This window comes from Rhinatrema bivittatum, chromosome 7, assembly GCF_901001135.1.
Source record: "Rhinatrema bivittatum chromosome 7, aRhiBiv1.1, whole genome shotgun sequence".
NCBI lineage: Eukaryota > Metazoa > Chordata > Amphibia > Gymnophiona > Rhinatrematidae > Rhinatrema > Rhinatrema bivittatum.
The window spans coordinates 127,498,734-127,513,529 of record NC_042621.1 but is presented as its reverse complement, the minus strand read 5'-3'; the positions used below and the strand labels follow the sequence as shown (position 1 = coordinate 127,513,529).

Sequence of the window (14,796 nt, the reverse complement as noted above, 5' to 3'; positions counted from 1 at the left end):
TAAAAACAGGGGGGGGGGGACAGAGTGAACGATCAGCTAGGAAAGGGGATGAAAGGTAGCAGAGGGAAAAAAGAGTTGGAGGATAGTGATTGATCTAAGAGAGGGAGAAAGGCAGAGAGAGTGGGAGGGAGAGAGAGAGAAACAAGAGCAGAGTCTGATTGAGCTGCTTATTTTTCCATCTCCACTGGCTGTAAAACTATTGCTATCTCTGCAGACACAGTGGTCCCTGGAAACCTGTGCCAATACCCGGCTCTGTCTTGGAAAGGAATTTTTATTTTTTCAGCGATGTGCTGAGAGGGAATTCAGGAATTCCCGGGAGCCCCTTGTCAAATTATTTTGTGAAAACAAAAGAGGAAGACAGTAAGCAGAGCAGAGCTGGAGAGAAGAAATGGGCAGCTCATCCCTGGAACTTTCTCACAGGATCCTGCAGATTTTGTACCGGAACTCTTTAAGTGAAAGAGGACATTTCTAAGGCCTTCCCTTTTCTGGATCACGTGACCTCTGCAAAACGGGGGGGGGGGCTGCCAGGAGACAGAGTGGGTTGGAAAACCAACTGGAAATGTCTTGGAGGAACATGATAATGTTAGTGAGGGGGAGTGGTGAGCCGAGCACAACCAGAAAACATGTTGACAGTGCTATTAAAGCAGGTCTGTGCAGAGGTGGTACAGGTGAAAGGAGAACCTTGATGAGAGAGGTAAGAGCCAAGGATGTTGTCAAAGTCTCTTCCCAACTGCTTTGGCTGATCCCAGTTACTCTTGCAAGAAATGGCCTGGTTTTCCCATACTTAAAGATCTGTACAACCATACTAACAGAGGCCCTTCAACCATGATATCTAAAACACGAATCACAGCTGGGCTTGGGAGTCCCCCTGAGAAACATTAAATCAATGCCTCCCCCCCCCCCCCCCCCCGCAGAATATTAGGGACTCACTGCTACTGCGGCTGCTGAGCAAGGCGCAAAACAAAGGTCCGGTCTATTTTGACAATATTAAAGATTCCAGGACACTTTTCCCAAGAGAAGGGATGTTAATCCCGGTGTCCCAGCTAAATTCCAAAATGTTATACAATAATACGACCTGACTATATGCCTTCTCTAATCTGATGTATGCATTCATTATTAAATTAACTGAACAATACTTTGGATAAAATGCATCAAGACAAATTAATAATAATACCGGAGTGCTTATGTCTGGGAACCTGTAGAGTTTGGTTATAACCCATTCCAACAGGAAACTCTCTGCCAGATTCAATCGAGTGCCGGGTGACCCTGTCCCCCAGTCAGATGTCTGGAAAATGCACCCGGGTACTAAGAGCTCGGGAGGAAGAGCTCCAGGCAGCTTGGCTGTGTGGAGAACCTGCTCCCGCTGCTTAAACTGACCCAGCCAGACAGCAGCTGGAGGACTCGGGCCAGAACTCAGAGCCCATGCACAGGAAACTGAAAGCGCAAAGGCAAGGATGAAGCCCCTACCTTCATCGCGTTTCCTCTTCTCGCCGTTGGACCGAGGAATACCCAGGATCCCGTTAATGGAGTAAGAGCCCACTGGATCATTGGAGGCACTGGAGACGGGAGGGGATGCTGTGCTGGGAACTGAACAGAAGGGAAGAAAAAGGGCCATGAGGAGAGCAGCACAGCATTCAGGGGGCAACCCCAGAATAACACTGCAAGAAATCCCATTCACGCGCCAGCAAAGTCCAGGACTCTGACACCAAAGTCAGATTTAAGGAGCGGGCAAAACTGGCAAACAGAGCACTTTCTACATGTGCCTTTAATTTTGCATAGGTCAATTAATATTTTGCCTGCAATTGCTCAGTTTTTGGCAAGATTTATTTTTCTTTTGCACATTATTTGGCTGGTGTTTAAAACTTGCTCTTAGCTCCTTACAATTTGAGGTCATTTTACCATGACCTGAGTCTATTGCCATACTTTGAATAACTCTTTCCACCCCTCCCTCCAAATTTTTTCCTAATATTCACAGCCAGTGTTTTCCAGCATACTGTAGTTAGAGATCAGCAATAACATTTAAAAAAAAAAAAAAGAAAGAAAAAGCTAACCAGCTCTTCCAGGAACTTAGCAGAATCTTTTTCTTTTATTTGAAAAAAAAACAAAAAACCTGGGAGAAATCCAAAGAAAACTACTATCAAATAGGGAGAAAATTACATAACAACCACAGGTTTTCACAGAGCTTTTCAATAATTCTTCTCAATCTGTCCCATGAGTACTTTAATGTAGCAATTTTAATGTAAAATATCACTTCTCCTCATTTTTTACTTGATTGATTCCTTTGTTTTTTGCCCTTATTCCTGTTTTCTTTCTTTTTTTGGGTCCAAAAACATTTTAATCTTTATATTGTTGCACTTTATTTTGCATGTTTCAAAAATGTGAAAAGTGCAATTCATTTTGATGTGGGCATCTGTCTGTCTGTTTTATTGGATTTTATGAAGAGTTTTAATGGGTTTTAAGTTTTAATTAAATTATGTTGTTTCATTTTAATTCTGTTTTGATCTATTGTTTCTTTTTGTAACCTTTGATGTATTTTTTTTAATTTAATGTACATTATTTTTATTTTATTAAAAAAATCGGTTTATGAAATAAAGATTACTATTACAGGAGCTGTCCAGGCTATGGTTCTGAAAAGGTGTGAAATGTGCTGTAGGAAACACCTAGATTTATTGCTAATACTTGTTTGTAATAAAAATGCGTGCATCTTTTCTGATAGCCATGCCTCCTGTTTTTAAATATCCCCTCCTTTCTTATGAAGACAAGTTTTCAGTATGATCTAGCTGCTAGCTAAGGAGTTATCTGCTCAATCAGTGGTTTTGAAACTGTCCCCTGATGAGCAGCTAAATGTAGCCCCCTATTTTCATTAGATAACTATATTTAGCCTCTGGGGGGAAAATGGCCATTTCTGGAAGGCTGGGGAGGCCATGGTGATTACATAAATGCATTACATTTCCAAACATACATATATACTTTCTACTTCAGGTATAGCAGTTTCAAGATACACAAATGCCTGTTTTCCCATGTGCCTTTTTGCAAGTTTTCAAAGAGAAACTAGTCAGTTTTTATTTGAAAACTCACTAAAAGGTGTGTGGGCATAAAAAGCACCTGGCATTTTGTCACTAGGCAGTTTGCTGAAAATTACCCCACGTATGACAGTGTGATGCCTACTTGAGGTACAGATGATGATCAACACAGTAGCACCCTCTACATATCTGCATGCATGGTAGGAATAGCTGAGTAGGAGGAACTGTCAAAATCTTTAAACAATATCTCCTCTGGAAAACAAGAACTGAAGAAGGGGCTCATGTGGACTGGAAAGTTAATGCAATGCAGCATCTTTGGATTATTCTTATTTTGGTCTCATAAACAGTATCATAACTGACAATAAATGCAGTCTCAGAAAAGTAAAAGGGGGAGGGGAGCCTAAATGGTTTTGTATTGATGACCAAGTAAATTAACCAAATATTGACCAATACCTGCCACAGAGTGGGACCCAACATAGCTTTGAACTTTTTCTCATTATCTGCAAATACAGGAGAGGCTTTTGGAGACCATTATAGGCTTTTTATAGTGAACGGCAGGCAGTGCTCCTGACCAGATTGTGCAGTTCTCAAAATGAAGGACAATGCATAAGGAACAGGCTTAGTTTCACCTATTATTTTGTAAGGAATTGTCACTTGTTTTTGCCTTTCCTTAAAATCTTTCACCCTAAGGTTTGGGGCAAGATTGCTGCATCTGAAAATGAAGCCAGTTACCAGCCAGAAATGTATTCATGGATGATCTCTGCAGGGTCATCCCATTTTAGCCAGGGGAGGAAGGCTTATGGCATCACTGTGTGTGTCCCATATAATAACATTTGTGTTTGGTGTTCTTTTGATACTAAATTTTCAGAATGTGTCAGGGGGGACATGAGGACTTGGGTGTATTTTTAGATCTGTGCATATGTGTGTTTCATAGATGTGCATGCATGCACATCCTAGATGAAGACTCCTTTAGTTCCAGATAAAACTTCTTATTCAGAAAATAAATGCCTTGGGAAAAAAATGGAAGAAAAAGCTATTTTATTTATTACTAGCAGATAAAGTTCCCAACTAGTTAATCAGGCAGCACTGACTTCACAGATCCATAATCATAATGAACATCCATTGAACTGCTGTCAATGTTCAGTTGTCTTGACCATGAACTGCTATGGCACATTTTTTCTGTGTTAATAAAATATCAACAGAAAAACAGCTAGCTGGTAATGCAGTCAGTCCTCAAATCTGTGAAATTCAAAGATGTGCACAAAAATTCATGCACCCAAGTAAAGCTCCATGGGATAATGCTAAATATTCCAACCCTCCCTCCCACCCCCTGGAAGCATGAGAAAAAAAAAAAACTGCCACAGCTAGAATATGTATGGATATGTATCCATTTTCACAGCTCAGGAATTTTGTAGAATACCGTAGGATCAGATTTATAGAGTAGTATAAAAAGAAAGAAAGAAAAATTCCCCCCCCCCTCAAAATTTGAGCACCTGAAGGCACACATAGTTTTTGAGACTTGCAGTATATCATGTGACAAAATTCCTCCTTATGAAATAATATGCAAGAATAGTGCAAAAATGCAGCAGCTGTGTAGATTGGAAATTGTGTGCATTTTGTCTAGGGCCTAAATTTGGCACAAATTTAAAAAATGGCATCCGAAAAGATTTCCAAAATGCACAAAAGGATTCCAGCCAAATTTTTGTCCAGTCCTTTAGGGATCCAGCAGCTTCATTCCATTCTCACTGGCAGTGTGAACTTACATTCTACACAGATTTGAATGAGTTGTTAACAGTTTTACATGGCTGGGAATTTGGCTTGCATGATAAAGAAACCCAAAGGTTTGCTGTAATTCGAAAGAGAAAGTTTAGAAAAAAAAATAGTCTTCTTTTATATTGTCTTGATCTCCTGTTTTGTTTTGTTTTTCTTTTATTTAACACGTTTCAAAGTTTGAACAGCCCTGTTCATTTTGATGTGGGCATGTGTGTGTGTCACAGGAGCTGTCCAGACCTCAGTGCTGAACAGCAGTTAAATGTGCTATCATAAACCCCTTGGTTTACTGGTCGTTTGTATAGGTGGGAGAGGGAGTCGTTTGCCTTTTTTCCCCTATTGCCTTTGGTGTACTTGTGAAGGTGTATGAGCCCTGGTGTGGTAGTGTCTGACATGTGTACATGCTTTGGGCCAAGTTTTAAAAGTGTTGCTCACGTTAAAAGGCCCAATAGATGTGAGCATATGGATCTCATGTGAGCAGCACAAGATTTTAAAAGCCTCTAATTATGGGGGCAGAAAATGGGTGGGGGAATGGACATTCTGGGGCAGGGCTAACAGATACTTGCATAAATCCGTATTTTAAAAACCGGAGGCCGCAACACACGGTGGCTTGTTGGCTGGGTAATATTTATTTATTTCTGCTCCTGATGAGGAGTAAGTCTGCAGAAATCGCATTTTAGGTGTAACACAACAAAGTGAGGGGTTCCAGGTCAACTGCGGGGGGGGGGGGGGGGTCCAGGATGAAGAACCAGAGGGCTCTGGATGACCTCAAGATTGACAGGGAAACTGGTAGAATAATTGGAAAAATTGGGAATGTCCTTGATGAGAGCATGTTTTAAAATTTGCTTACCTATGCGCATTAAAGCTGACAAAATCCTAAGGAAGATATGCAAAGTACATTTGTTCAAGTAACCACTTACAATGAGGAGCATACGTACACGTGGTATGCATATTTTAAGCAGTAAGGGGCGGATTTTAAGAGCTCTGCTCGCCTAAATCCGCCCAAATCCGGGCGGATTTAGGCGAGCAGGGCCCTGCGTGCCGGTGAGCCTATTTTACATAGGCTCAATGGCGCGCGCAGACTCCGGGACTCCCATAAGTCCCGGGGTTCTCCAAGGGGGGCGTGTCGGGGGCGGGCCCGGTCGTCGCGGCGTTTAGGGGGCGTGTCGGCAGCGTTTGGGGGCGGGTCCGGGGGCGTGGTTATGGCCCGGGGCGGTCCGGGGGCGTGGCCGCGCCCTCCGTACCCGCCCCCAGGTTGCGTCCCGGCGCGCTAGCGGCCCGCTGGCGCGCGGGGATTTACGTCTCCCTCCGGGAGGCGTAAATCCCCCGACAAAGGTAAGGGGGGGTTTTAGACAGGGCCGGGGGGGGTGGGTTAGGTAGAGGAAGGGAGGGGAAGGTGAGGGGAGGGCGTTAGAGGATTCCCTCCGAGGCTCACCCCCGTTCCCTCCTTGGAGGGAACGGGGGTAGGCTGCGCGGCTTGGCGCGCGTCGGCTATACGTAATTGATAGTCTTGCACACGCCGATCCAGGATTTTAGCGGATACGCGCGGCTCCGCGCGTATCTACTAAAATCCCGCGTACTTTTGTTGGCGCCTGGAGCGCCAACAAAAGTACGCCAACGCGCCTTGTTTGAAAATCTACCCCTAAGTCGCAAGTGCGTGCATGATTTAAAATTCCAGCATATATCTGCTCATGCGCCCATATGCACATGTATGGGTGCCTGCATGCTTGTTTTAAAATTAACTTGTTTGGGTGTTACTGGAGTTCAGCATAATAAGCCAAACTTGCAGCTCTGTTTCTCATTTCTTCCTATTGCCCCATGGAGGAAGATGAAAACTTTCAATAAATCTGTAAAAGTGTAACACTGTTGTCATAATCCAGCATTTACCAATTGATCTTAATGCAAAATGAAAGAGCTAGGTGTCTGACTTAAGGAGTTAGCTACCTAGATCTGTCTGCATGAAAAAGACCCTTCTCATCCCCCCTCCTCCAGCACTGAACATTAAAATACGGGGGCCTAATTTCGATATGTGCCTTCATTTAGTCACCTAAAAATGAAGTTAGATGCCTAATGCTGATTTTAAGAGCTAGGTGCCTCACTTTGCCTCCTAAATGTAGGCAAAAATAAATTAGCAGCCCTAAATATAGGTGCCTACAGTTAAGCAGATTTTAAGCTGGAAACTTAGGAACCTAAGCTCTGCTGAAATTTTGACTAACATTATGTGCCTACAATTAAGGTACCTAGGTCAACTTCCTTTGCCTACCAGCCTGGAAGCGTCAACAGTAGCTCAGCTTCTCCCTCCATTTTGTCTCCATGTAGACCAATGTCTCCCAGGCTATGGATTGATATTTTCCAGGGCAAATTAGTGGTGGGAGATTTAGGGGGTAATTTTGTAAAAGCCTGCTTTAGTTAGACTGTAAATATGTGCATAAGTTACTCCAGCTTTCAATGCTGCACAGCAGGGTATTGAGAGATAAACCAAACTAACACACCCTGAAAGAGAACAGCCTGTTTTACAATCTGGGACTAACAGTGGTGAGGGACACTTCCCAGTATGCTCCACTACAGACCAGTGTGTCTAAGGAATATTTTTTCAGCCCAAAATTGAGGTGGTGAGCGATCTTTGAATATCGACTTCATAGTTCATAATGTGTCAGTTCTGCTGCCTTCCGGAGATTTAAATCACACAATTACTGAGTGTGCCAGGCTGGAAAATTCTGGTTCCGTAGAGAGGCATAGACTGTCATGCCAGAGCATGTAAAAATTTCACTTTTTTTAAAAATCCCGGTACATCTAGAAGGGGACTGTATACCAGGTTTCAAGTCCCCCATTCATGCTAGCCTTCCCCCCCAATATACAGGCAACCTTGAGGTGAGCAGTACAGTATCCTGGGAAAGGTCTGTGCATAACTGGTCCCAGATATTCAGTGGAACTGAAGTGCACAAGCCTCCCACTAAAGCTAAATATACTCACATAAATATTGGAAAGTAACTTTATCTGGGTAAAGTTAGGGCTGCGATTTCTCCCTCCAGACTTTTGTGGTGACTTTACCCTGGCAGCACTGAATACTCATGCTCGCCGGGTAAAGTTAGAGCCACACTCCCGGACACCTCCATCGATGCCCCTGTTTTGAGTAGGTACATTTTTTTGCGTGGAAAATTAATGCATTTGGTAGGAGAAAACATTCACAGCTCGACTTCTGAGTACACAACTTGAAAAGTTATGTGCACACAAAGGCTTTGAATATTCATCTCCTTGTCTTTGCCAAACCTACCAACATCAAGGAGAGATAGAGACAGAGAGATAGAGAGGAACAAACACATAGGGAAACAAAGGAGAGAGTGGGAGAAAAGCAGACTGAGGGCCAGGAACAGAGAGAGAGAGAGAGAAAAAAAAATCTATAAAGCTCATGTCCCAAGCCTTCATTTTATAACTGGTCATTATTTATTCCATTTTTATCTTAATTATCAATATCATTTTTCTGTCTTAACTTTATCTCTTTTCTTCTTCTTTCTGTCATTTTTCTCTTCTGCTCTCTTCTTATGTGTGTACCTGATGGATGTATCTTGGAGGGAAGACGAGGGGAAGAAAGGGAATTGGGGTTCAAAGGGATTTTATGAGACACCCATCCCCCCATCCCAGTGGGATCCTGTTCCAGAGCCTGTACCGAAAGGGTCCAGAGAGACTGCCCTCTCTGTGAAGCAGGCTGCACCCAGGCACATGACAATCTCTCAGCTGCAGACTGTGCTGAGATTCCGCAGGATGGCCTTCCTTCACAGCAGTGTGTCATCGCTCAGAGCCCTTATTTGTGAAAGCGTGACACTTATGCCATATGTTGTGAACTTTCACAAAAGCTATTCGGCATGAAATAGTCAGCTACATTGTAACCTGCTAGATTTCAGTGCGTTTTCAGCCCACCACATACAGACTAGACTGCAGCTGAAAATCCATCTATACTCAGAGCCCATCTTTCAAACCTAGCTGCCATACAGCATTTGTGTATAGGTGGACACACGGAGATTAATGCCTGTATTTTATAAACTGTGTGGCGGGAGGTGTGCAACTTCTAAGATACCTCATAGTTCTGCTCCAAAAGTATGTGTGAATGTTTCAGTATGTGCAAATATTTCCAACGCAAAAAAAAACCCACAGACTTTCCCTACCCATTTTATAAACATATACGCGCATATTTTATACCCCAAAATAATTGTGACACGGCATGAATAGACACTCAGAATTAAACGTGGAGGCAAGTATTTTATAAAATATGCATGCATTCCATTTTGAAAATACTGTCTTGTACACATACTTCGAATCACACGTTTGCCGATACTTCCACCAGTCCATCCAATTCATATCCAGTTCATCTTTACCCTCTACCACATCACCCTGAACCCCATCAGATAACCCAGACCTCCCACCCAAAAACTGCAGACAACAGACAAGTTTGATTACACTTCCACAAGTCAATTAGCAGGTGTAAAAGTGTATGAACAAGTCTGGTAATGTATATGTGTATATTTCTTACAAAATAGCAACTACCACACGTACTACTGAGCCTCACACGGAATGATCCAGATTGCCCCTTGTTCCCTCAGTAAAATGTACACCAGAAACAAAAAACAAATACATAACCTTGATGTTTATAAAATAACACACGTGCGTACATGCTACTTACATGCGTAGGTATATGCTATACCTACACATGGAATCCCTTTGAAAATGTATCTTTTCAGCTAGAATATTTACCTTTTCAGCTAGAATATAGTTATTCATGCACTCAAACACAGATGGCTATACTTAGCCAGCTAGTGCTGAAAATTCAAGTTAGCAGACCAAAAGGGTCATTTAATAAGCCATGGTATTTTCCCCTGGAGGGGAAAAATACTATGGAAGTTTACTAGGCTGTAGTACCACAGTTTTGGAAACCACATGGTATTTTCCCACACACAAAAATACCACAGGTTATCATGCCCCAAATATCACATGATGGTGGCCCCTTTGCCCAGGGCCACCATCTTGTTAAAGGATCATAGCGGCCCAAACCAACCCCCCCTCCAACATGTGAAAACTCTCAAGGAGTTCTTGTGAGACCTCTGCTGCCTCTATTCATGTGTTGGGGCTGGCCGCTGCCATTTGTCGTCAGATGGCACAGGGCCCAGACCCTATGGGATGCTCAGGGCCCCACTAGACCACCAGGAAGACTTTAAGTATGGCCAGGAAGGGTTGGGATGGGGCATTTGAGTGCCTGGGAGGGGTTTGATTTGTCTAAGGGGAATGTCTAGGCGCCTGACCAGATTTACATTATTTTCAAAACCCTTCCAGACACTGGAGATAAAACAAAGTATGACAAACAAAAAGTAATCCTCAAAAAGGGCCAGATTTTAGTACCTACGTGCGGGCGTAGATTTGTGCGCGCAACCGGGCGCGCACAAATCTACACCCGATTTTATAACATGCACGCGTAGCTGTGCGCATTTTATAAAATCCGGGGTCGGCGCGCACAAGGGGGTGCACACTTGTGCACCTTGCGCGTGCCAAGCCCTAGGGGAACCCTGATGGCTTTCCTTCCACCCCCCACACCTTCCCCTCCCTTCCCCTACCTAACCCGCCCCCTAGCCCTACCTAAAACCTCCCCCTGACCTTTATTTTAGAAGTTGTGCCTGCCTCCGGGCAGGCATAGGTTGCGTGTGCCGGCACTTGGCCGGCTAGCGATTCCCCGGCCTAGCGGCCTATGAAGGCCTCAGTCCCCGCCCCCGCCCCGGACCGCCCACATCCTGCCCCTTTTTTCAAGCCCCGGGACATACGTGCGTCCCGGGGCTTGCGCGCATCGCCGGGCCTATGCAAAATAGGCTCGGCGCGTGTAACCCCCCTGCTTGTGTAAATCCAGCTGGATTTACACGCGTAGGGCTTTTAAAATCTGCCTCAAAATATTTTAAGCAATATGAGGGCATAGACTTTGAACAATATGCATTCAGGGAAGCAAGCAGCAGGAAGGTAAAAAACATGGATAATTACCATATATGACTATGCTATCTTGCAAGAATATGAGAATAAGTATTATGAGATAAGAAGACAGATCATACAAGGTTCCATCTTAACCAACCTGAGAAGACAAAGTCTTAGAGATCCCAAGATGTCTCTCTTTAAAATACTGGACACAGCAAGGGTAAAGGAAATGACAGAACTTCAGGTCAGGAAATAGAGTGCGGCAGTGTGTCAGCAGGTGAAGAGGCTGTCCATGCACTTCATTAGGAGGGGATGAAACAGCTCCCCTGTGAGGAAAGGCTAAAGAGGTCAGGGCTGTTCAACTTGGAGAAGAGATGGCTGAGGGGGGATATGATAGAGGTCTATACAATCTTGAGAGGACTAGAACGGGTAAATGTGAATCAGTTATTTACTCTTTTGGATAATAGAAGGACTAGGGGCACTTCATGAAGTTAGCAAGTAGCACATTTAAAACAAATCAGAGAAAATTCTTTTTCACTCAATGCACAATTGAGGTCTGGAATTTGTTGCCAGAGGATGTGGTTAGTGAAGTTAGTGTAGCTGGGTTTAAAAAACGTTTGGATAAGTTCTTGGAGGATAGGTCTATTATCTGATATTAATCAAGCTAACTTAGGAAATAACCTCTGCTATTACTAGCATCAGTAGCATGGGATCTACTTAGTGTTTGGGTACTTGCCAGGTATTTGTAGCCTGGATTGGCCACTGTTGGAAACAGGATGCTGGGCTTGATGGACCCTTGGTCTGACCCAGTATGGCAATTTCTTATGTTCCTGTGTTCTTATAGAACCTATCATCCCATCTTCCAGGTGGCAGTCAACCTCAGATGATGGCTGTGATGTGCTATATGGGGGCTTCTGCCTGCACAAAGGTGATTGCCCTGCCAGAGGCCCTTTCTACACACAATTAAAAATTATGCATTTATAACAAAAGTTTTAATATATGTAAAAGGACATTCAAAGTACAGCCTTGAAATAAAATTATCACAACAGCATGTATATTATATTTACATGTGCTGCAGTGGTGCCAACCAGTTAGCCGCGTATATTTGCTGCTGCTCCTGATAAGGTCCAAGTTAGGCGGAAATCACATTTTAGGGTTTACAAATAAACGACAGAGGGAGGTCAACTGGGGCACGTGCCAGAACCAGAGGGGATCTGGATGACTTCGGGATTGGCTGGGCAAACTGGAGGACTAATTGGAAAAACTGGGAATATCTGTTGCATGAGCATGTTTTAAAATACGCTTGCATAAGCATGGTAAAGCTGATAATTTCTTATGGAAGATACACGAAGTACGCTTGCTTGAGTAACAGCTTAAAATTAGGAGTATGCATACGCGCACTAGGGGCCAGATTTTCAAAGGGGTACGGGCGTAAGATACACGTGTACCCCCCCGAAAACCTGTCCGAAGTTCCCCCTGCGCGTGCCGAGCCTATGTTGAGTAAGCTCAGTGGCGCGCGCAAGCCCCAGGATGCGCGTAAGTCCCAGGGCTTTCCTGGGGGGCGTGTCAGGGGGGCGTGCCGCGGTGGCGCATCATTTGTGGCGGGGCTGGGGGCGTTAAAGAGGCATGGCCGAGGCCTCTGAAACGGCTCCCGGGCCTGGGAATCACGCGCCGCGGCCGGCCCAGCGCGCGCAAGTTACGCCTGCGCAACAAAGGTAGGGGGGGTTTAGGTAGGGCTGGGGGGGCGGGTTAGGTAGGGGAAGGGAGGGGAAGGTGTGGGGGGGAGGTGGAAGGAAAGTTTCCTCCGAGGCCGCTCCGATTTCGGAGCGGCCTCGGAGGGAACGGAGGCAGGCTGCGCAGCTCGGCGCGCGCAGGCTGCCGATTTTGCACAGCCTTGCGCGCGCCGATCCCGGATTTTAACAGATATGCGCGGCTACGCGCATATCTGTTAAAATCTTGCATACTCTTGTTTGCGCCTGCTGCGGGAACAAAAGTACGCGTGTGCGCAAATTTGTAAAATCTACCCCTAGGTGTATTTAAAATGGTATGCATGTACATTTAAAATTGGTCTGTTAGGTTTGAATATTGAAGCCAAGAAATATAAAACATCACTCATAGTAATAAAACCATACTAATGAAAAGAATAATATTTCAAAACAGTTGACAAATTGAACATCCAATAATTAAAAATGCATATAAACATTTTTAAACATTTCCCAAGCAATAAAATATTTCAAAACAGCAAACACAAAAAATAACACTCCAAAATTAGAATGAATTAGGATAAAAAAATCCTCTGCTCTCCATACCTGGGAACTTTTGATCTCTAGTCACTCTGAGATTGTTATGTATTAGTGTGTGTGTCAGGGGGCTGCACAAACTTTCTCCTCTCTCTCTCTCTCTCTCTCATACACACATATATTCACACATGCATCCTCTCTTGCACACACTCCCTTGCTCTCTCTCTCTCTCACATGCACTCACAGATATACTTCCTTTAGTTCTCACATGCTGTCATACTCACAAACCATCTCTCACTCTCTCTCTCACGCTTTCACACGCACACTCTCTCTCGTTGTCTCTCACCTGCTCTCACTCATAAATACACTTTGTCCCTCTCCCTCACATGCTCTTACATATACTCTCCCACACACATATGTTGTGTCCGTTGGTCGCAGATGGCTGCGACCGCTCTGCCTCACCTCTTTTTTGCCTTTCTCCTCTTCCATGGGTAAGATGGTTGCCTCCAGTGCCAAATGCCGAAACCCTCGGCGTCTTCAACTCAGCATGGGCATCCCCATCCACCATGCTCCTTCCCGTGGCCTCCTAGGGCATGCGCGCGCACGCTGCCTAGGCTTATCTACACATCATGGCGGGAACCTCAGGGGCATCCCCACCGCATGACGTCAATACCTCCGGGTATTTAAGCCTCCGCTCCGCTCCTAACGAACAAGTTAGCAAGGACTTTGGTTTAGCCACTCTGACCGCTTCTAAGCTGCACGCTTGGATTCCTCGTTAACCTCCGGGGTATCTCGCTCCTGAAGAAGCTCTGGGCACCCACTCCTCAGGGGCCTCTCGCTTCCAACTACCCTTCAGGGCTTTCTACTAACTAGACAACCGCTCCTCGGGGGTCTTTCTTCTTTTTCAGAATTCTGCGCTTCCAGGTACTCGCTCCTCGAGGGCCTATCCAGCTCAGAGTATCCTGCACCACAGACCTCGGGTTCACCTTCACCATCAACCAGGAGGATTCCAGCACTACTCTTCAGTGAGTACTTTTATAATCCAGCTCTCCATACCACCCATCAGGTTTGGCTTATCCCGCACTGCGGAACACTACCAACTTTGTACATCTGGGTGAGACTTCTACATCTAAGGCTGTCTGAACGTATTGGCACCTTGCTGGACTTCAGTGCCATTCCTTCCTGCATTTCTACCATCTATCTACAGCAGTACAATAAAGCTTTTCATCTCCAGTGTTTGCTCTCTGAGTCTAGCCTATCGCTATGGTTCCCCACGGGGCCCCTCCTCATGGGAGGAGTCATCTCCACAGCGACTAAGAGTCCACTATGCCACAAACCCAACAACATACATTTCACACCCATACTCCTTCTCTCTCACATGCTCACATAGACTCTCTCTCTCTTTCTCTCTTTTTCACATGCTCTGATATACACACACAGACTCCCTCTCTACCATGCTCTCTCTCACACACTCTTTCTCTCTATCTCTTTCTCACACATACACACACACACACACACACACACACTCACATACATATACTCTCTCTCTCACATATGCTGTCTCACACACACACATACTCTCTCTCACACACCCATATGCTCCCACATTCTCCCTTGCACAGTCTCATAGCTTCTCTTCCACTCTTGTTTCTTCTGTGGCAGGCAGCCCTGGGGCCTCTCTCCTTCTCCTTATTCTGCCACTAGTGGGCCTCGCTCCCTTGTCTCTTCTTATGCTGCTGGCGGGATGAGTTCCCCTGGCAGGTAGTGCTGGGCCTCTCTCCCTCTTCTCTTCTGTTGATGGCCCCATGCCAAGC

The 14,796-nt window shown here is 44.9% G+C and overlaps 1 protein-coding gene across 28 annotated transcripts in view; it reads right to left on the bottom strand.

Annotated features, from left to right (window-relative positions):
• The window catches only part of PAX2 (paired box 2), a 192,511-nt gene that overhangs the window by 69,676 nt on the left and 108,039 nt on the right, over positions 1-14,796 (bottom strand). For 25 of the 28 annotated variants that reach the window (XM_029609098.1, XM_029609100.1, XM_029609097.1 and 22 more), the window contains one exon: positions 1,468-1,587. The exons of the other annotated variants lie outside the window; for them this stretch is intronic. In XM_029609098.1, the coding sequence (XP_029464958.1) occupies positions 1,468-1,587 (120 nt within the window). The remainder of the gene's footprint in view (positions 1-1,467; positions 1,588-14,796) is intronic. 28 annotated transcript variants of the gene reach the window in all.